Raw genomic sequence first — 23,135 nt, 5'->3', positions numbered from 1 at the left:
GGAAATATAGTAACACTCAGGATGGAACCACTCAAATCAAACAAGTGCATCAGAGTGAAGGGTTAAAATCACTCGGGTTACACAATGGCTGAACACCTGCCTCCTCGATGCTGGTAAAGGAAGTCAGTCATTCAAGGCCGGCCCACTCTACCTGTTTGTTTGACGTGGAGCCAAGCTGTTTTCTTCAGGGAGTGGAAAAAGAGCGGAGCCTGCAGCAGGTGGGGGAGTGTAATAACTGCTGCCAGCCACTTCCTGCTTTCACTACCACTGTTTCTTTCAGCTTGCAGGTAAGTTCTGCTCTTGTTGTCCAATATTAATTCTGTTTTTATATAAACTACAACAATTACACAAACGAGAGGGTGTAGGAGAATGAAAGCAAGATGAGAGAAAGAAATAAGAGCAGAATTAGTTTCTTTTAACTATAACTTGTAACTATAATGTATACTGGATGTAAATACAACAGAATTGTCTGCAAAACAATTAAATTATAGGAAGCCACTTTATTAGGGTAAATCTGTGATGGGTGACATTTATAAAATGGGTCGCCCATGGCTGTTTGTTTAGCCTATGCAAAACCATGTGGCTCTTTGTTGTCTTCACTTTCATGTCAGCGCCATTTTAGACATTAGAAGACATAATATGTTCTTCTAACTTTCTATATGTGTTCTTTTAAACAAAGTATGATTTTCTTTTTTAATCTATGTATTAATAATTCAAATGTCTAGTACAAAAAAAAAGTATTTTGTTAAAGAAGAGAAGAACATTGTTTTAATAATAAAACACAAAGGAAGTCATGATGCTACTTATTTACCAGAAATAAAACTACCAGATAAATGGAAACTTTGCAAGCGCCTAACAGGAAACCACGTCAACACCACATACAGATAAAACGCGCTGAATTAGGGCATGCGCTGTATGAAAGTGTATGTCTTTATCGCTTGACCTGTTGTGACTTACGTTGAGTATATGTTTGTTTTTTTAAGGAGCAAGCAGTTGCAACAGTTATGGGTGTGTTAACTCTTCAGCTTTTGGTATGTGGCCAGCTAATATTGTTTTCGTTTGTCTTGAATAATATAACCAATGCACAAAGGATCAATGTGTCACCATCAAGCTTGACAACTACAATAGCTCCACCCCTGAATGCAACAGGAAACCACACAGAAAATAATGTCTCAAATTCAACAAGCTATTCAGCACACAATGATACCGCAACAACTCAAAACAAATTGACAACCCAGGCAACCCCGACCACTACTTTGGGACCCAACCAAAGTAATGTAACAGGATCAGTAGGGCAGCCAAACACAACAGAAAGTGCTCAGACAACCCAATCAGCCACATCCTCAACATTCAACATCAGTTCAACAGCTGTCACTTCTACAGACAACAGCACTCGTAGCAGCAATGGAAGTGCTACATCAAACACTACAGCAGTGACCAAATCCACAGTGATTACTTCTACTGCTGTAACTCAAAACAGCTCGTCTTCCTTCAATGAATCTCAAGGTAGGTCTGAACATAACCCTGCATTAATAATGTAAACCAAATAATGAAATATGTTTACCCTGCCTAACTACTCCTACCTCTTTTTTAAAGCAGATGGTGGCCTGAATCATTCAGAGAAATCTCTGACCATTTTATTCAGCATTCTGCTTGGTGTAATAGTTCTGGTAATTCTGGGATATTTTGTGTACAAGTTCGGCAGGAGCAAAGAGAGAAGTGTCCAATACACTCACCGCCGTCTCCAGAATGAAGATACAGGTTAGGAAAACCTATCTGTTAAAACTAATATGACCTTTAATATGTTCAATGATCTTATTGGTAGTGTTTGCAAAGGTAACCATGATTTTTTAAAATATAATTTTTAAAAGACCTAGCAACCACTCATAACACTTTAGAAATAGGTTAAAGTCTGATAAAGTTGTCAGGCCAATTCCAACATCATGCCGTCAAGTCATGGGCGATGGGAAAGCACATTTAATCTAGCATTTAGTTTACAGTAATCATAAAGATTAAATATTCACTATGAATGGTGATATTGTCTGTAATTCCCTTTCATAGGTGAGCCGTTTGCACTGTCAGATGACACGCTGGTCATTTCAGGAGGACTCTATGATGGCCCTCAGATTTACAACCCCACCATGACAGTGCAGAATGAAGAATTCCAGGCAGACGCATCTGGATTTGCTTCCAGACCCACTCAGTTCCGCTTGGAGTGTGTGAGAGAGGATCAAGACAGAGCATTCGACCATGAGACCTTCACCTTTCAGACATTCCATGAACATGACCAAGAGCCTTAAGATCTCAGCAACAAACCTCTTTTTATTAGAAAAAAAAACTTTTTAGCTGAAAATGTTACTTTCACTTGAAGCTTCTATGGGAAAAGCCTTTTTTTAAACAATTATATTTTTTGAACTTTGAAACTGAACTTTTGAAGTAATGAAATTAGTGAACATAACAGATAAACACAAATGTAAATACAAATATGTGTAAAACACAACTGCAACCAACAATACCAGGAACCAGCATTTTTTGATAAACATTTTAAGGTACTGTATTTTACTGAACATATTATATAGAGAATCTGTGTACTAAGAGCTTAGAATAAATAATATAAATATACTTCTATCAAACATCAGTGGAAACTGCAAGCAATAAAAAGCTATTGTCTTACGAATATGTGTACTCTATATTTTTTTTTAAAAGGATAATCACACATTTTTTGATGCTTTGATACTTTTAAGCAAAGATTTTGTCTGTTACTTTTTTTTTCTTCTTATCTGAATTGCTAACGGTGGTCCATCCAGCATCTCGCATTCTCTTTATTGCAGCCAGTTTCAGCACTGTTCCTGGAGACTTGCATGGAAAAGAACTCTGCACCTGTACATCATTTGCACATGATGACAGTCAAAACAAGAACATAAAGGCATAAAATTGGGACAAAACTGGTCAAATGTTATTTTTTACCTTCTTAAACATGTCCAAACTCCCTTTGTCTGCCTCTTTTGGTTGCATAGGTTTCTTTGATTTCACTGGTCTTGGAGAGAAACTCTTAGGAAATTAAGAAAGAGTAACACAAACCAAATAAAACTGACTGCAAATAAAAATGCAGATCACTGACAAACTGTTTGTATATAGCACAATACCAATAGTATGTAAATCAAATTTACCAGTATATCATTGCTGTCTGAATTGTCTGATTTTGGATCCAGTTTCAGAATGTTTTCCTTCCAAGACCCTATAATCTCAGGTGCGGGTGGTGTGCGAATTCTGAATGACTGCAGTGGAATACAAACTGGCTCATATAAATGTTCAAGATGAATGATGAATCAAAGATTTCAGGTTGCCCCCATACCTTTATTTGAGGTGTTGTTTTAGTCGTTTTGCTCCATAATGGGGTATGAAGGTCTTTATTCACCGTTCCCTTGCATCAATAACAAAAACAAACAAACAAACAAAAACACAAACACACACACAAAACAAATGTTGATAGATGTGAAGAATAAGAATGCACAAAATGGACAAAGATAATGGGAAAAAACCTACAGCAGGAGTGTAAGATGCATTTCTTGATGCTTCATTTTCATCCTCATTTAAAAGTTCATACACAGCCGTCTTTGTGATGTTAGCTTTTTGAGTTTTAGAGATCTTGTTTCTTCCTTTCTTTGGTTTGATTTCATTTGCCTAAAACAATATTTTCATATTGCACTGGCCATTTTGAATGCAATGTATACTTACGGTATATCAAATAACAATATACAACACCTGTTGAAGTGTGTCTTTTTCAAGAGATGAGACTGGTGTCCTCAAGGCCATCTTCTCTCCTTTGAGCTTTTCAAGTTGTTGTCTAAGCTCTTCATTTTCCACTTGCAGATGAGACAGCTCCAGTTCCTAAATTTATCGGTTATTTGGTTTTTAGCAGAGACTTGTATATCCCAAAAATGTAAGTGAAGTGAGTGAAGTGACATTCAGCCAAGTATGGTGACCCATACTCGGAATTCGTGCTCTGCATTTAACCCATCCAACGTGCACACACACAGCAGTGAACACACACACACCGTGAACACACACCCGGAGCAGTGGGCAGCCATTTATGCTGTCGCGCCCGGGGAGCAGTTGGGGGTTCGGTGCTTTGCTCAAGGGCACCTCAGTCGTGGTATTGAGGGTGGAGAGAGCGCTGTACATTCACTCCCCCCACCTACAATCCCTGCCGGCCGGAGACTCGAACCCGCAACCTTCGGATTACAAGTCCGACTCTCTAACCATTAGGCCACAATCTACATTATCTATTAAAATCTACAATAGTGCTGCAACAGCAACCTTGGATTAAACGTCTCAAAGACACAATGGTAACTCAGCATCAAAGATTCCAATGAATTTATAAATCCATATTTTGGACCTAGGACTCTATAATTAACATCTTAGGCATCTAATGACTATGTTATTTTAAGTATGATATTCATTTCAAGCTTTGGATTGCAAGATGTCTTAAGCCATAAAAGGTCAAATAATTGCCAGAGATGCTTTGCTTGCGCTGACTTCAGCCTCTCTCATCCGTTTTTCACTGAGCTCTGCATCTTTTTCTTCTACCATTTTGTCATACTCATGCTACCAAGAAAAGAACAACATTCAAGTGAATAAAAAGTGCTGAAAATATTGTATAATTTCAGAGGCCACTTCTTAAGAATAATAATGACCTTGTGCCTCTCCATCAAAGCAACCATGTCTGATATCTTCTGCTGGCATTTGAAATCTGTGTCATCTTTACTCTTCAGTGCCTCCATGGCTGTTTGCTTCAGTTTCTGTACCTACCAAAAAAAACAAAACAATTATTTGCATCAAGTTAAGTTAATTCTTCAGTTATAGCAATTGATGGAAAAAAAATTCACCTCAAGGTTGAATTGAACCTCTGATGTTGATTTGTCTTCGAGGTCAGAGCTTATTTTCTGAAGCTCATCCTTCTGACACTTCTTTATGCTTTCTGAATCTTCCTTCAATTTAATAATCTGCAATAAATACTGTATGTCAAACACTGTAACATGACCACTGTTTTACATCAGATTTATGAGAAAGCAGTGTAACAACTTGTTACAAATTAAATGAATTCTGGCTGACATTTCCAAGATCCTGTTTCATGTTGGCTTTCAACAAACTTCTTTCAACATTTTTTGATCACTCAGAAAAATAGTAGTAAATGATCTACCTCTTTTAGACATTCCTCGTGAGCTTTTGTTTTGGTCTCTAGTTTTGTTTTAGTGTTTGATAGCTGAAAAAAAAATCCATTTAAAAAATGAGTACGGAGAACAATTGCGTCATGTATGTCACAATATGTTTTTTTTACCTTTGACTCCAGTGCTTTGATTTGTTTGTCTTTTAACAGAAGTTCCCGCTTTGCGGTTTTGCCCTTTTGGGGTGATTTAACATGAATTATGGTTAGATACATGAGATGATACTCAACTAAAATAATAAAATAGTAAAAAAGAGAACGCACACTCTCCTTCAACTGCTGCTGAACATTCTTACTCTCTTCATCCTGCCCAGCAATTTTTGCAGATAAAATATCCACCTGCTCCCTGGAATATGAAGTTGTATATGTAAGACAAAATAGAACAATAAATAAAACCAAATTTGAAATGTTACAAGACAAAAGTCTCTTCTAATCTTACTGAAGCTGTTGTTTCTCTCTCTCAAGTTTCTCTATCTCTGTCTTCTCTCTTTCTGCATTTGCATTGCTTTCCTGTAAAGCAATAAACATACAGCATTTGAGGATCTCTTTCTCATATTTACTCCATACAGAGACTTGATTTAATTTACAAACCATGAGGTGAGACTGAAGGACTTTCTTCTCTAAAGCACCACTATCAACCTGTTGTTGAATGGTGTCCTTCTGTATCTGCAGGTCATTAAACTTCAATATCAGCTCTTCATATTTCTCCCTTTAAGAAAATAAAAGAAGAGATTTTCATAAAATACTGAATGGATTTCAATGGTACAATAGCAAAATGGCCAAAATACTTACATTAATGAGATTTAAATGAACATTACAATGTTTTTATAGCTTGTTTTCTTATAAGAAATTCAGGTCACAATTTAGTTTGGGGACCAGTTCTTACTATTAACTAAATATTGACTGAGTTTTGCCTCAGTAAACTCCTATTTACAGTTTGTTAATAGTAAGATAGTTATTAAGTTTATGGAGTAGGATTAAGGGATGGACAATATGGTAATTCAGAATAAGGCATTAATATATACTTTATAGGTACTAATAAACCACTATAAAGTTAGTAATATTCATGCCAATAAGTAACTAGTCAATAGTGAGAATTGGTCCCAATCTAAAGAGTTAGCAAACTTTTGTGTACATTCTTGTTTCCACATATAATAACTCGAAACACAGATCCATCTATCTATTTACACTATCTGTATAGTATATGAAACAGTAAGCAATAAATTAGAGGAGCAAATAGCTAAACAAATTTACATTTATACTTTTTAGCATGAGTGGCTCAGTCTGTGATATAAAGATTAATGATATAAAACCAAACAGGTCATGGATGCTCTTACTTCTGCTGCTTTATGTCCCTCTCCAATCTTTCTACCTCTTCTGATGATTTAGAACTGCTCTCCAAAGCACCTGACAATTGTTCCTCTACCTCTTTTAATTTAGCCTGGATGAAAAATGTACAGATTCAATGTGAGTATTTAAGTTATTCGACCATGTTTCATCATAAAACTCAAATAAATACACATGCTTTGTAATATAATGGAAATATAAACTTATTGACCTCTTTTAAAACTATAACTTCTTGCAGCTCTTCACTGTCAAGTCTAGCTTTTGTCAGGGCTTCCTTCGTGTTTTTATTTTCTGTGCTGACATTCTCCATTTCATCCTGAGAGGGGTGATTGTTAGATATGAAGCACATATAGCACTTAAATTACTATGTTGCTATGTCAATGAATGCTTAATGATCTTTTCCTCACCTTCAAATTATTTGCCTCACTTTGTTTCTCTTCAAGTGAGGCAATAAGCTGGAATACCTGAACCTCCCTTGTCTTTAATTCCTCCATTATAGACGAGAGTGAGTTTGACTTCTCATCCTGTTACAGAAATACTATGAGCTTGGTTTCATGACTGCAATTCAAAGAATGTGAATGCTCAAACAGAAGAAAATACGAACCAGCTCATCTCTGAGTTTCTGTATTTGCTTGCTATGGTCCTCTTTCTGCCCCTTGATAACTTCTGCACGAAGATAGTGTAACCAATGATTTTAGAACGGTACTAAGCATGCAAAAATATCATTATTCATTACCATACACAGTTTTAACACACCTAACTCTGTGTTTTTGTCACTGAGTTCATTCACCAAAGAGCTTATCTTTGTCTCAAGGTCTTGTGCCCTGTGAACACAAAGAAAGCATTTAAAAAAAGATTAAATACATTTTTTAAGTTAATTTTTTTTTTCTGTGATAATGGTTTGAGATTTACAAAACATTATGCTAGGTCTTGTATTTGATATCATCTCTTTAACATACCTCTGTATCTCAGAAGTTAGTGAGGACTGCAAAGAATTCACTGTCAGCTCCATCTCTGAAAGCTGGTTTGACAGTTGCTCTTTGATGTTGTTGAGCTCCTGTAGCTCATCATCTTTCTTCTGAAGAACTTTCTCATGGTTCTCCTTGCTTTGTTCCAGTTTGCAATTTAGGGCTCTCTGGTTTTCCTATGAACAGCAATACAATGCATAACATGAATTATTTTATTATTTATGTACTATCCTTACAAGTAAGTAAGTACATTTGTATTAAGACCTTGCAAAAGGACAAACCTCCATCTCCCATTTGAGTTGCTCTGTCAACCTGAGTTTGTCCTCAAGTGCCTCCCGTTCTTGTGTAACGCTTTGAAGTAATGTCTGATGTTTCCCTAAAAACAACAAAAGTGAAGGTAAAATACTTTTTGAAAATTAATCAAGAAAATACTGACACAAATGTTTCATGCATTCTTACTTGCTGACTCCTCTATTACACTGCAGCCTTGCTGTGCCTCTTTGAGTTTTAGTGAAACATCTTTGAGATTGTTTTCTTTTTCTTGGAGTTTTTCTTGAAGCATAGCAACCTCAACAAGTCAAAGTCAAGCAACACAAAATACACGTGTTTTAGTCACAACAAGAACGCAAAGACAGGTGAGTGTTACTGTATGCAAAGTCTTTCAAAATCAAGATTATTCAAGCAAGTGCTGCCCCCTTCAGCCTGAATGAGTTAATTGTAAGGCTCATGAGCAAAGGCACTAACCTCCTCCTCCTTCACATGGCATTCACTCTCCAACTGCACTTTAAGATCCTCAATCTGTGTAAGGCATTCTCTTACTGTAGGATGTTAACAAAATAATGTTTCATTTCATTGTGTCAAATAAACTGTATGCATCAAATGAATTTACTTAATTTCAAAAATAAATAAAAAACTGAGCACATTTCAACATATCCTGCTGATCAGCTTCTGCTTGCTTCCGAAGAGCTTCAAACGCTACCACCATCCTCTGCAAATGAACAAATTACAATGTCATGAAAAGGATTGTCCTAATCTAGGGTTCGGCCTATTGTCAACTCTGCATCCATCTTAAATAAATAAATAATTAAAGTAGTTACCTGAATATTCTCATTGTTCTGTAAGAACAGATCATGAGTTTCTTCCCGTTCAGCCTCAACTATTCAGGCAAAATAAAAAACACATTATTGTCCTCTAATAACTGTCAATGAATTAACAAATTTCGTGTTAAGCTACAGTATGACATATTAATATGCTCTCACACTTACACAGATTCATTTTCTCAGCAGATCTCTCAAATGTGTCCTTTAGTATGTTAAACAAATTTCTGGTTGCATTGCTTCTGTATAATAAAGAATATAATCAATTATAATATAATATAACATAATGTAATACATGTGCTTATATAAAAATCACCCATGATGTACATACTTGTTTCTAAGATCTTCATTCTCATTCAGTTGATCCTCTAATTTCATGCTCAGACTTTCATTTGCAAACTGCAAAGGACATAAGTCATAATTCTGTCTTTAGTGAAGCAGACAAAAAAATAATGAAAATAAATCTACTACCTGCAAATCTGATTTACCTGAAGCTCTTGAATAGCTTTGCGCTGCGTCTCAATGGTTTTTCTGTTCTCCTGAAGCTTCCTGTCTTTTTGTGAAATCTCAGAATCTATTTTGAACTTCCAGAGTTTGATTTTCTCAGCTTCATCAAGCAATCTGGAGTACAGCTGGCTGGATCTTAACGATGTCTGTAATGCAAAAGCAAAACAGCTATTGATAGTTTTCATGTGACGTCACACACTTATAGGAATGCCCACCTGGGGGGCAAAACGAAGCTTTGCTCCACTGACCGCCAGCTATTTTTACGCAGATTGCATCAAGTAATAATGTAGTAAAATGCAGATATTAAAAGGTGAGATTCAGTGGACACCACTGATTCAGTGGATATATATTGATGATGTATATTTTGTACAGGCAAGAGGATGAAGCCAGAATATAAACACAATGTGCAAAGTTTCACATTAAATGGCTTCCCATAGAAAACCATTAGAAGGACTGTTAAGCGGACTGCATTCATGTTCCCAGCCTCATCTGCTTGCCTGTGTAAACTATGCATCATTAATGTGGTGATTACTGAATTTGATCTTTTAATATTTCTGTTTTAAATATATTAAGGCACTTTAAGTGTTTTTACAACATTTTGTCGCACTGCTTATGATTGAAATATTGCCGTGGGTGCTTAATATGGATTGCAAATGGCCAAAACTTGCATTTTGTTCAGAAATACCTTTACTGTTTTATTCTTTTGAGAGGTGATCTAAATATTTGCGGCTGTGAAACAGCAGTTCTATGGATGTTTTGCCCTCAAAGTCTTCAAGCCGGTCACGTGACTGAAAACTATCAATAGAGAATGGGAATCTACGTCACGCCACATTGAATTCCGCCATATGTCAGGTCACGCTCTGGAGCACACAATGTAAACGCACGCAAATCACCACAGAAAATGATGACCGTTTACTATTAATATTTTTTTGAAAACCGTCTTACACACTCTTAGAATAAATCGGACTAATATGTAAATCTCCTTGAATAATAACAAAAAAAAAAAAAAATCGCTCTGGTTTGTCTGAGAGGCTGCAAATATTCATTATTCAGTCTCTTTCACTACACTGGTACTGATATAGGGTAACTGCTAAAACACTTTGGTTAGAGTAACACAACCATGGCTATTTTTTTTAATGGGGAGAATACATAGCTAGATCTCAAACAATGGATCATTTATCATTGTTATATATTGTCATATTACCCAGTAAAACTGCTCAGTGTAAAGAATTAAGCCATTAGAGGTAACAGAACTTACTAGAAGCTGCTTTGAAACGATGTGTATTGTGGATGCTATGCAAATACCTTGACTTGAATGAAAGTTGAAGATTCCTTATTATTAGAGATGCGAACAAGGATCCAAGCAAACAAATAAATGAATTAAACTCAATCTGTACAAACAAGTGGCTGGGTATCAACGAGCTGCAGCAGATAATATTTCCATATATGATTTTCTTCTTTTTGTAATGTGAGGGTTTACAGTTTAATGAAAAATCACTCTATATAATAAATCTACGGAGATCAATCCACATCTTATTTGAGTTGTTTACCACATCGAGTTTCAGTTTAACTTTCATCTGAGTTCCGTAGTGAATGTAGACATTTTATATTATTTTATGTTTATATGATTCAACTTAAGATCACCTAATGGTTAGAGAGTCAGACACGTAATCCAAAGGTTGAGGGTTCGAGTCTCGGGCCGGCAGGGATTGTAGGTGGGGGGAGTGAATGTCCAGCGCTCTCTCCACCCTCAATACCACGACTGAGGTGCCCTTGAGCAAGGCACTGAACCCCCAACTGCTCCCCGGGCGCTGCAGCATGGCTGCCCACTGCTCCGGGTGTGTGTGTGTGTGCGTGTGTGTTCGTGTTCACTGCTGTGTGTGTGCACGTTGGATGGGTTAAATGCAGAGCACAAATTCCGAGTATGGGTCACCATACTTGGCAGTATGTCACTTCACTTCACTTTCTAAAGCTGAAAAAAGCACGTTTTTCACACCGGCCGTGTAAAGGGCTATGGCAAACGATGTAGCCTTAACCACACCAACATGATCTTAAGTACAATAATATAAACATTAAATAATATCAATGTCCACATTCACTATATTATCCAGTCTCCGCTGTAGCGCCCGTGACCTAAATTCCCAGAATGCATTGCTGCTGTGACGATACATTCCCATTCTCTATTAAACTGCTTAGATTTACTGAGATTTCACTGAATTCATAATATGGACCTTAAACCATTATAGATGATTAAAAATAATTATAATAATGATTTAAGCAGTAAACTACAATACAAAATGAAATAAGCATTTAACCTCCTTTTCCATTGGCATGACCGCAGCCTTCTTCATGCCCTCTGAAAGAACAAAGTATCAGGATTAATAGACTTACTTCATTAAAACCTATTCAATACAGTACACCTTCCCATTTAGATTATAAATGTTACCAGTTCTTGATGTCTTCGTGGGAAGCACCATTTTGGATGGAAATGGCAGGCTTGTCTCCACATCTGAACACTTGTTATAACTCTACAAACAAAATACACGTATCATCCTACATTTGAATGTTCCTACAGAGGTCAAAAGGCAACATTATAGCACAAACAGAGAATTTACAAGTTTGCAAACCTGGGTTGAAGGAGAAAAAACTGAGTTTTCTTCAAACAAGCCTGTTTCCTGAGGCTTTACTGCAGAAACTGGATTCAAATGAGCTCTTGGGGGCACCAGCAGTTTGAAGTTGAAAGGTTTTTGCATGCTGTAAAACGAAATATCACTTCAAAAATCCTCAACTGTATACCGAATAGTTTTATTGTTTAGTTTTTCCCTTCTGAGACATTAACCTAGCTAATTTAGCTGAGAAACGTCAAGTCGAAAGTTAAGGCAGTTGAGCAAAGGTAGAAATTCCTCACAAATTATTTGATTTCGGTTACTTTTCCTCTTTTAAAAACTACGTGTATGTAATTAAACTTAATTTTAGAAACATTTCATTACCTTCAAGCAAATCACTCTTGCACTTTCTGGATATTTTATATTTATTACGACTCCGCTGACCAACGGTTTTTTCCCTGACGTCAGTTTGATTCACGCGACCCAGATTTGAAACAGTTTGCGCGGCAGATTCAAATTAAATGACGGCTAGCTATTCACTATCAGTATATATGAAGAATGCTAATTATAAGACAAGCGTTAGCCTCTATAGCATGTTTCAAAATTACATTACTTGCATTAATTTGGCGCCGCAGAGACCCAATGCAACATAAAGGCGTTGAACTTTCACCTGATGGTATTTTCAGACTGGTGTAAAAATACACTCCTGCCAGTCTTATTTTATTCAATTATTTCCTAAAGCATGCCTGTCACATTTCTAAAAGGTGCATCCAACTAAGGGTTAAAGCTTCAAATGTGTTAGAGGTCAGAAGAACATTTTGCAAAAGAAGAGGTAACATTAGGCCTACTTACATCAAAAGAACTCCAGGGTTAACCCCAACACTTGAAAGGAGATGTGAAACTTTTATTAAAATGAGAATAATTTTTTTAAAAACCATTTTGCAACAGAAAAATGACAAACATTTAAACCGACTCTGATAGTAACTTATTTGGCATTTAACAAACAATTTCCCATTATGCTGTACACAAATTGCTTTTGTGTTTGCACTGTTTCAAACAAGTAAATCATCTTTTATCACTAAATTGCTAGACTACACACATAGCCACACATGCACAAAAATACACAAAAGCTGACGCTGTCCATGGATACTGACAAAGCAATGCATTAACTGTTTTAACTCGGAAAATATTTACCAAATTATGTTTAATTTGTGCATCTATTTAACGAGACAGTATTTGCATATCTACTGCTTTTACATTACTCCAGTATCTTTTTTGTTAGAAGGCAACATTTGTTTCTTGCAGATTAATTCTTCATATATTCACTGATTTAATCTTTCTCCCACTCTCAGCGTACATAAAATGCCCCAAAATAATGGCCACAGTTCTTGTCCTACAGTAAATGCATACGTTTTAAACTAAAGTTAAATTCTAAAAGATAAAAATATAAATTGCACGACCATGTGCTCATGCAAGGCACTGAAATGTTTGCATCAGTGACGCGAATAGCCCAAGATTGATGTCTGTAATCAGATCCTCAATAGAGAGTGCAGAAATGTAAGAATCACCCAGAATAAAACCAGGATCAGCTATTGTCACACAGTATCCTCTGCAGTATTGTCATCAGGTGCTTTCAGTGCTTCTACAACCTCTTTGCCAGGTTCCTCCTGCAGATTGGCTCTCTTGGATTCTTCTTTTGCTTCTTTATCCAGTAGCCTGTAGTTGATGCCCATTCCGATGAAAAGAAACAAACTGCCAGCCAGCAGGACAATTCCACAGCCCATGTATGTATATTTGTAGTCATGGTAGATATCATTGAACTTCCCTGTGAGTGCAGACAATTATTATAAAAAAAAAAACAAAAAAAAAAACATCAGTGATCCAAGTGGAATCCATCAATGCATTTTCAACAAAAAGTGATTCAAATGTAGGTCATGATTTTGCTTTCACTTACAAAACTTTTGCAAGATAATAATGCACAATGCCCTAATCTATTCCTCATTATGCATCTTAATTTTACAAAGGCACGCAAAATATATATTTTTTATTTTATTAAAATTTTACTGAATGCATGAAGGAAAGTTTATTTTAAATCATGTGACTGGTCATTTTTGGTAAAACAAACAAAACTTTTAAACTACATTTTGCCTTTACTAGTTTCAGATAAATACCTTTTGTTATTTAACAAAAACTACTCACCTAGTAAAGGAGGCCCCAGTAACACTGGCCCACATTCTACAATCGTCACCAGTCCCACAGCACTGGAGAAACGTTGAGATCCCACAAGATCCATGAGGGTCTCAAACAGCACAGAGCTCAGCCAGCCGAAGGCAAACCCAAAGAAGATGGCGTAAATCACAAACCCTGTGTAGTCTGTGGACAGAGGGGCAAGCAGGTGGCACACACCGTTAAGGAGAATGGATGCGGCGAAGAAATATTGCACCCTTGGTCTCACCCATTTCGTGCTGGCAACTATTCCCATTGAAGGCCGTGCAACCATATCTACAAAGGCCAGGACAGAGAGCAGAAAAGCCGCCTTCTCCTTGGGAATCTCCTTACTCTTGGCGTAATTACTGAGGAACACAAGAGGAGAGAAGAGGCCGAAGAACATGACCACGTTACCCAGAAGGTAAAGCAAGAAGCCACGGTGCTTGAAGAGTGTCAGATCGATAAAACCATTGATGATCTCCATCACGCTCTTTTGCTCTCTGGCTTCGCTATTACTGTTAGCAGCTTTAACAGCAGGTTGGGGTTTTGGCCCAATGGGCCTCATCAGTGATCCAGCTACACAACAATTCAGCACAAGTCCACCAAGGATCAAGAAGCTCCCTCTCCAGCCGAACTCGTCGAAGAACCAGGTGTTCAAGGGAGCAAGAGTAGACAAAAAGACTGGGCTACCAGCCATAGCGATACCATTAGCTATTGGGCGCTTCTTGTAGAAATATTTGCCGATCATTGTGAGAGCTGGGTTGAGATTGAATGCCAGTCCCAGACCTGGAAAACATCATAACACACGGTTCGAAATGAAAACAGGTCCCCTGGGTGATATTAAAATGTGTCAAAAGAGTGTAACATCACTAGGAGTGCTATTACTGTAAATAGCATGGGATAAGAGCAATGGTGTGTGTTTAAAAATCTTATTTGTTTTTAATTATACCTCCCACTACACCGATACAGAAGTACAAGCCTTCGACAGTATTGCAAAAAGAGGCAGCGATGAGTCCTGCTCCTGAGAGGCAGCCTCCTAAAATCATAATAGGTCGACTTCCATACTTATTGACCAGGATACTGCTGACAGGACCTGGGAATGAGATGCAAAATAAATAAATAAATAAATTCTGTCAGAATTTGCACAAAGCAGAGGAAAATGTATTTATTTATGTAATCTGAAGCCCAAAAATATATTTTTAATACTGATACTTCAATAGGTTAATCATTATATATGTATATATAAATAATGATTTATAGCCTTTAAAATGCTTTTAAAACTGAAAAAAAAATCCTATATATAAAGAAAAAAAAGAAATGCACAATGCCCTAACCTGTTCCTCATTATGCATCTTAATAAAGTAAAACCATTACTTTGATATTACTGAATTTTTTATCAAATCCAGATTTTAAACCTTAAAATATGAAAGTCCATCATAAAAATATTATTTTACTCTTAAAAAAGTGTGATCATAAACCACTTTAATGTGAAAATGAATCACACACACACACACACACGCACACACACACACACACACACACACACACACACACACACACACACACACACACAGACACACACACACAGACACACACACACACACACACACACACACACATATAGGTATACACACACACACACACACACATACACACACACACACACAGAGTTTATTTATTATACATATATATGTATAATAAATTATGACTTTATCTAAAGTTAGTGTACTTGTTTACCAAGGAGATAACAGTGTTGTTGAAAAGCATGCTTGAGATTAAGTACAAGATATGTGGCGTGTGAAGAAAAATCAAGGTAATAGTAAAATGGTTCAAGCAACACCCAATTCCAAGTTATCAGGAAGTTTAATACAGGACTTGATTTTATCCATTGGCAATTGATGGGATTGAAAACAGTGGGGTTGAAAAAAGATGGTCTGGCCTATCACAAGAACACTGTTTCAGAGGGGAAGCATGTTATTACGTTATGATAAAAGATTACGAAGACAAACATCTATCTGAAATAACATGCACACATGAACTGTTCACAATAACACCAGGAATGTTTACTAAAACAATAAGCAGGGTAAATTTAGGTTTTTCATGATGTAAGGTGATAGTCTCTGTTCAGACCAGGAGAGGGCATTGCAGCTCTGTGGGGAAGAACAATACAATTTGACATTGCATATTACTGCAGTAATAATCAAACTGCAGATTTTGCTGTTTCCCACCATCATCCAGCTACCTGAGCAAAAGATGTGAGATGCAGAGGCTGATCCACTAAATAATAATTTAGATACGTTTCGCCCTATGGCAAACTTTAGTCCTAACAAACCAAACTAATGTGTTTTGATACCACCCTACAGTAGCAAACACAAGGATACCAAAGATATTTCCAGTTGCGTGCGTGTTTTTAAGGCTTCCGTGTACTGAGTCCAAATCCTATCATGAATGTAGGAAGGAAGCCTGCTAATCATGTGGAAACCGGGGAGTGATGGTGAGCGCCTACACGTCTTCAGCCTCCCAGTACAATAGGATGCCTTGTTTGCCTTTCTAATCCACCTCATACAGTGGGGGAGCGAGTCACTGCGAACATGTACGAAAGAACGTATTAATACATTTATAAATGCAGAGATTCATTAGCATCACGTACAAGCCCTAGTTTACGTCACAACAACGACTAATACACAGTACTTTCACCAGATTTGAGCTTTCAGGCTCTATATATAAATGGTGAAGATACATTTAGGTGGACAAATCTGTGATTTTTCTGATAAAAAAATCTGGATTCGCTATTTGTAGGGCTACACAATTTGGCCAAAATATTTTGATTATACATCAGTAAAAAATAAATAAATAATATTACACAACAGTTCTTTCTGGTCCTCGAATCTGATTGGCTGATAAGAGTGTTGATATTAGAGTACATATAAATATTACTAAAAAACAAGAAATTTTACTTCTTTAACATTTCACTGTAAAAATAAAAACTTGATAACATGATAATTTATTTTACATTACAACTGTAAAATTACAATACTAATATTTATAGCTTATTTTGGTCTTAATTTCTTCATTTTCAAACATTAGATGTAAATAAACGCTCCTTACAAATCAGCTTGAATACCAGATCAATATGCAATCACTGTCGCAACCAATGGTGTCAGGCTAGGGCTAAGGCTATCTGTTTAACCAACCAATGGCAGATGAGCGGAGTACTCAGGAAACCTGTATGAAAACAGTCATTATGTGACATTGTAGTGATGCAGAAAGCCTAATAGTAAGCCTTAACTATTTAACTTCCAGAGTAATTTGGGAGCATCACTACATTTTGTGCAGCTTTGTATTAAAATTAGAGTAAATAAAATTAATGTGACTGTAAATGTGGTACAAGAATAATCAAGAATTAGGCTAAGCCCTTGGGTGACATTAAACAAAAACGCGCTCCTGACATATCGGATCAGTCCACATTAATGTAAATATCCTCATATCTGGTCCTCTCTTGCTCTAGGCAAACAACCTCTGGGTTCCCTGGGTCACCGACAACAAGCTTAAATGCACTAGAGGTCTATGCAGGAAGATGTCTTGGCCTAGAATGCCAAAACAACACATCCCTGGAAAAGAAACGAACACCTTCTGACAGTATTTAGCTTAGAGGGCATTCAGACTTCTCTGCAAACTATGAGTGAGACAGTGGCTGTATTCAGGGAAATGAGAGCAAAAGGGGAACCACAACACAACACATGTCAGTCATGGCCAGCATCAAACTAGATGCTAAAACAATGGCATTCTGATTTACTTGTGAGCATATTGTGAATTATTATGAATATGGAATATATTGCCACACTGACATCTGATGTGCATAAGTCAGCATAAAATATTCACACAATTATGTCTTGCCTGCAAACATGTTAGTACAAACCAGTAGCACTACATAATGCGATTCTGTTTATCATTGTCGTCAGAACAAATTGCTGGATTTTTTCCACGCGTGGTTGGTTCTGTGATCATCTGGGTCATGTGCTATATTGCCCCCTGCATTACAGTAGGGAATTAGCTCTGCTGGGCCAGAAGGGGCATGTAGGAGTATGAGGTCAAATGTAAAGTCATGTGCCTCTCACATGCCATGAGTTCTCATGGCCATAATGTCAACCCCCTACCGGCATAAACTGAAAGGTCTATCTTTCACAAACATCCTGATCGAGCGTCTTGTTCTTTTTCATGACAAATGTAAGGGTAAAAGCTCAAGTTTGACAGAAGTATGTGAGTCAATGACATACAGCACAAGTAAAAGAAAGAAAGAAAGAAACAAAATCACATTGTACAACCTGAACTAACAAAAATTAAATGTTTTTTTCTTTTTGTTTTTACTCCTATTATCAAAATAAATATTAATTCAACAATGAAAAGTACTCATCAGTATGTGTAGTCAAGTCATTGTACATATGAATTGCATTTTTAAATATATTTTTGAATAAATCAATATTTAGGACAAAAATTAATGTAATTATATATCCACCCATTTGGTCCCACAATGTTAATTTTTTGATTTTATCAGTTACCAGTAGATTTTTTGGGTTATTGTCTACAATAAAGACAATAAAGTAATTAAAGGGATAGCTCTCCCAAAAATGAAAATCCTGTCATTTATTCTTCACCCTCATGTCGTTCCAAACCTGTAAGGCCTTTGTTCATCTTCGGAACACAAATTAAGATATTTTTGATGAAAATAGAATAACAAAAATAAAATAACAAATATAATGACTTTATTCAGCAATTTATTTATTCTCGTGGCTTCATAAAATTACGGTTGAACCACTGATATCACACGGACTATTTTAACGATGTCCTTACTACCTTTCTGGGCCTTGATCTTGTCAGTTGCGTTGCTGTCTATGCAGGGTCAAAAAGTTCTCAGATTTCCTCAAAAATATCTTAATTTGTGTTCTGAAGAAGGTCTTACGGGTTTGTATCGACATGAAGGTGAGTAATTAATGACCATTTTCATTTTTGGGTGAACTAATGCTTTAAGGATTATTTGAACCATTTCTCCCTTAGAGCATGTGGAAAATTCAAATAATTTATCCATATTCTGAAACTTTTTTGTCTTTTTTGGAGTTTTACAAACCCCAGTCACTGTATTCTTGGAAAATAAGAGTATTAATGTTCTACAAAATGTATTTTTTTGTGCTCCATGGAAGACAGAAAGTCGCACAGGTTTGGAATGACATGAGAATAGTAAAAAAAAATGATAAGTTTAAGAGTAAGAGTTATATTTTTTTAACTAAATATTTTACTCAAATTGCAGGTTGGTTTATTTTTGCCTGTTTTAAAGGTTATGTATAAGCACACAAGCAAACCATTCTGAACACTAATTGGCTTTTGCGTTGTAACCAAAAAGTAACACCATACTGTCAGAAACATTCAAACTTTTATTTTTTATACCCGTAATGATTTATATTTTTTTATCTCGCATTTGATTTGCTCAGTAGCGTGAGAAGGCGAACGTGCAATTTAGTCTGAGTGTGCTGACATCATCCGGTGGTGCTCCACTTCCTGAGACAAGTTTGCTATTGACGCTAGTCATCACAAGTCTGTGTGACTCCTGAGTTAGGCATCTCATCTCCTCATCTCTCTCCAAGGAAAACATCTGACACTTGCAGAATAAAGAGCTGACTGAGAAGAAAGACTCCAGAGGGAGATAGAGTTGCCCATTCAGAGCTCAATCTCTCAGCAAAGCAGCCGGTGGCTGATGTCTAAGCCTTGTCTAGCATGCCTCTCGTTTCTACAATTCAAATGAATAAGAGCCTTTCACTCGCACCACCTCTATTGATAAACTGCGTCGGGATCTTCATTACCTGTGCCATGATCTCACCACTGGCTTGAATGGATGACAAAACAGCTTGATTTAAAAGTTACCCAAGGACAGAATTATTCTATTAAACAACTCTGGTTATGAATCAATGCAAACATCTAGTATGAGATTAAGCCATTATGAATTCAGAAATAACTTTTTATAAAGAGAGCTTGAGAGTTTTAAGGGGAGGAGAAATAGGAAAAAGCAGGAAGACACTGCTTACCTCCTCCATACATGACAGCAAGCATGATGGAAGAGATCCAGGACACTTGACTACTGGTGGCGTGGAAGATGACTTCAATTTCCTTGAAGAACACAGTTATGGACTTTGGGAGGGCGTAGGAGAAACCAATAGAAATGAAGGCACCAAACACTACGGCCCAACCCCAGCCACCTTCAGGAGGGGTGTATCCCACAGGACCTCCAACAGCAGGTGCCATGGCTCCAGGTGCTCACAAAGCTCTCTCTGTACAGAAACAGGGAAAATGGAGTGGGAAAAAAGAGAAAAAGGTCAAATGTTTTGACATCAAAATCTCAACATCTCCAAGGCTCCTTATAAAAACATTGTTGACTGCATATTTGAACGATGTCACCTAATATAAACTGTAAAGAACTTCACAATAGAAAACATACAGGAAACATATAGCATTCAAAAGTTTGGGGTCGGTAAGATTAGTAAAAATTACCATTTTCTATTTTAATATTTTTAAAAATGGTAATTGATTCTTGCTGGAAAAGCTTCATTTTCAGCATCATTACTCCAGGCTGATCATTCAGAAATCATTCTAATATGCTGATTTGATGCTTGGGAAACATTTCTTATTATTATCAGTGTTGAAAACAATTAAGTTGCTTAATATTTTTGTGGAAACTGTGAAATTTGTTTCAAAAGAACACCATGTATTTGAAATAGAAATCTTTTGTAACATCTTTTGTAAATGCTTTACTGTCATTTTTTTTTTAAATCAATTTAACACATCCTTGCTGAATAAAAGTATTTATTTCTTTCAAATAATAATAAAAATGTCTTACTGGCCTTTTGAACAGCAAACTATGAAAACTTTTTAGTAGTTTTTTTTAAAAGAAAACACAACTTTAATGAACTTTCAGTTCAACTTTCATATTTATTCAAGTCAAGTCACCTTTATTTATATAGCACTTTTAACAATACAGATTGTGTAATCAAATCGACGATAATCACTAGAAATTAAGTATTTATTAATAGTGTTTGCTGGTGCAAATGAAGCTAGTGTGTTCTTAGTTGCTTTCAGTATGTTCCTGTTTGTTTGCTGATTCTTTACAATACTCTGGTCTCTAGATATGGCCCATGTCACTCATTCAGTGTAATTCTATAGGATATTCTTGTCCATTTACCCAGAAGGTGAGAAACGTCTAAAGTCAGAAAAGCTCCAACCGCATCATTTGAGGCAACATTCATATCTGAAGCACAAGTGGTGTGGGATGAGTTACGCGCTGAAATTTAATACCAAGGGTTTGTTCAAATCCCTATCATTAAGTACGAGCAATAGTAAAAGTGATGCTAGCATCTCTAAAGCCTCGATTCATGGCCAGAAAATACAAGATTTTCTGCACAACTAGACTTCTAAAGGTAAACCTAAAACTTCAAAACATCACACATCAATAAACATGAATCATATCCAACAGCTGCAAGAAATCATTGTGCATACATGTGGTAGAAAAATATTCAAAGGAAACGTAGACGGTACATAAAGAGGCATGTGCCTTTACATATTAAAGCCTCACAGCCGAACTGAGTGCATCCAGTATTTGTAAAGCCACAGCAGGAGGCTTTTAAAGTGAACATGCCCTCCAAAATGGAAATGCGACTTACATTATTTCAGGAGGATCAGAGGTTTATGTCAGAGAGAGGCACCTTATACCAATATCAGGTTATTTCCCCCACTGGCATTTAAGCCTCTCTACATGTGCTCTTGGATTTGTTTTGCCGGCCCAGACAGCGTGATTTTGAGGCATCAGGGCGCCTTGCCATTAGCTGCTAGATCGTTTTTTAAGAACAACTTTCTCATTAAAAAAACAATGTGCAGTCATTATCACAAAACTAATTCATACAAGGCTATCAGGACTTCAACGTTAAGAGGGTCTTGCATCACCCCGAAGAGGTTTATTTAGTGATAATGACTGGCTGCCTGTATGTTCTCCTCCATATTACACAGTTCTTTAATTAATGAAAAGAAAGTTCAAAAGAACAGCCTTTATTTGAATTATATATCTTTTGTAACATCATAAATGTCTCACCTCAATTTAATGCATTCTTGCTAAACAAAAGTATCCATTTCTTTCTAACCCCCAAGCTGACAACACTGAATCCATGGAGTGATTGGTTACCTGATATAATTATACAAAAATATTTAACTGCATGATCAGAATCAAACATTCCAGAATGGCGCATAGTATTTTTAAGGTATTGTCAAACAGTTTCAAATGCAACAGAATGAACTGAATTAATACAAGCTCTCTTATCATGTCATTAAAACAATTTTGTATTAAAGATATATTTTGATTTAGCCATTATTGCATCACTGGGCTGTTCACTTTGATTTTGGACAATCTGACAGTTTGATCATGTTGGCAGAGCATATTATTTATTTCAACTGAAGTGCTGTATGGTTTAAAAAGAAGTGAGAATGAATTGAATCACTTTACAGGTAAAACGGGTCCTTGACACGGCACCAAGCTAGACATTTTAGCGTATTCAAGCTTAGAATCACACATTCCACACAGAAGCGCTCCTACCTTTCTGGCACACTCTATAAATTCTCTGCATAAAATTGTCCAAAGTACTCTTCTATTCCACAGTGATGGCGAGTAGCATTTTAAGGGACCGGTCTGGGTCAAGGCAAGTCTCTAGTTATGTGAATATTCCCAAGGAAAAACACGGAGGTCTGCCTGTTAAAAAAAAAAAAGAACTATTGAAACTTCTACAGGCCTGTGATATGGTCAGCCTTGTCAAACTGTGTTCAACTGAGTTCAGGGCAGCTCTTATTGGCCCCCAATGTCTACAGAGAATTCAAGATAAGTTTCTATTGGCTCCTTGATATCTGCCACCATGCCCACTCTCCTCCTCCTTGTTCTTTGTCTGAGCCACCCATCCAGGACTCTGTTGAGGTCTCCTTTGAAGGATACAGGTTTCAATATGGGGTCTTTGAGATAGCATGTACATTGCTTTTTTGTCAACAAACACCCATTATATAGGAACATGCACTGACGTTGTTATACTTCCTGCAGCGTGTACATGCTAACTTATAATTAGCTCTTATTCACGTTACTTGTCTTTCAATC

The 23,135-nt window shown here is 36.6% G+C and overlaps 3 protein-coding genes across 4 annotated transcripts; 1 reads left to right on the top strand and 2 right to left on the bottom strand.

The window, feature by feature from the left end:
• The first annotated feature begins 29 nt into the window (after positions 1 to 29).
• LOC306878838 (uncharacterized protein) lies at positions 30 to 2,989 on the top strand. The gene is made up of 4 exons (XM_079431398.1): positions 30 to 287; positions 984 to 1,506; positions 1,600 to 1,761; positions 2,062 to 2,989. The coding sequence occupies exons 1-4, from the start codon at positions 108 to 110 to the stop codon at positions 2,298 to 2,300; spliced, it is 1,104 nt and encodes a 367-aa protein (XP_079287524.1). The 5' UTR covers positions 30 to 107; the 3' UTR covers positions 2,301 to 2,989.
• LOC306878837 (uncharacterized protein) lies at positions 2,300 to 12,260 on the bottom strand. 2 transcript variants are annotated; one of them, XM_079431396.1, is made up of 32 exons: positions 12,137 to 12,260; positions 11,774 to 11,900; positions 11,593 to 11,674; positions 11,462 to 11,502; positions 9,128 to 9,292; positions 8,971 to 9,038; positions 8,808 to 8,881; positions 8,640 to 8,698; positions 8,464 to 8,530; positions 8,287 to 8,360; positions 8,002 to 8,110; positions 7,824 to 7,918; positions 7,534 to 7,718; positions 7,331 to 7,398; positions 7,179 to 7,240; positions 6,982 to 7,098; positions 6,786 to 6,890; positions 6,565 to 6,668; positions 5,819 to 5,936; positions 5,667 to 5,737; positions 5,492 to 5,573; positions 5,342 to 5,404; positions 5,204 to 5,266; positions 4,890 to 5,006; positions 4,698 to 4,802; positions 4,516 to 4,608; positions 3,766 to 3,891; positions 3,547 to 3,684; positions 3,356 to 3,424; positions 3,171 to 3,278; positions 2,968 to 3,051; positions 2,300 to 2,880 (listed from the first exon to the last, which is right to left on the bottom strand). In XM_079431396.1, exons 2-32 carry the CDS (start codon positions 11,897 to 11,899, stop codon positions 2,740 to 2,742), a joined length of 2,979 nt encoding a protein of 992 aa, XP_079287522.1. In that variant the 5' UTR covers position 11,900; positions 12,137 to 12,260; the 3' UTR covers positions 2,300 to 2,739. The 2 variants fall into 2 exon arrangements, with proteins under 2 accessions (XP_079287522.1, XP_079287523.1); XM_079431397.1 differs by lacking the exon at positions 3,547 to 3,684 and having other exon boundaries at positions 2,304 to 2,880.
• Positions 12,261 to 12,633: 373 nt separating this feature from the next.
• Positions 12,634 to 22,825, bottom strand: LOC306878761 (monocarboxylate transporter 1-like). Its single transcript, XM_079431277.1, has 5 exons — positions 22,590 to 22,825; positions 20,038 to 20,280; positions 14,910 to 15,053; positions 13,952 to 14,746; positions 12,634 to 13,577 (listed from the first exon to the last, which is right to left on the bottom strand). Exons 2-5 carry the CDS (start codon positions 20,252 to 20,254, stop codon positions 13,348 to 13,350), a joined length of 1,386 nt encoding a protein of 461 aa, XP_079287403.1. The 5' UTR covers positions 20,255 to 20,280; positions 22,590 to 22,825; the 3' UTR covers positions 12,634 to 13,347.
• Positions 22,826 to 23,135: the final 310 nt, after the last annotated feature.

Source organism: Barbus barbus, assembly GCF_936440315.1.
Source record: "Barbus barbus genome assembly, chromosome: 13".
Taxonomy (NCBI): domain Eukaryota; kingdom Metazoa; phylum Chordata; class Actinopteri; order Cypriniformes; family Cyprinidae; genus Barbus; species Barbus barbus.
Note: the sequence above shows the minus strand (reverse complement) of the source record. Positions and strands in the feature narration are given on the sequence as shown.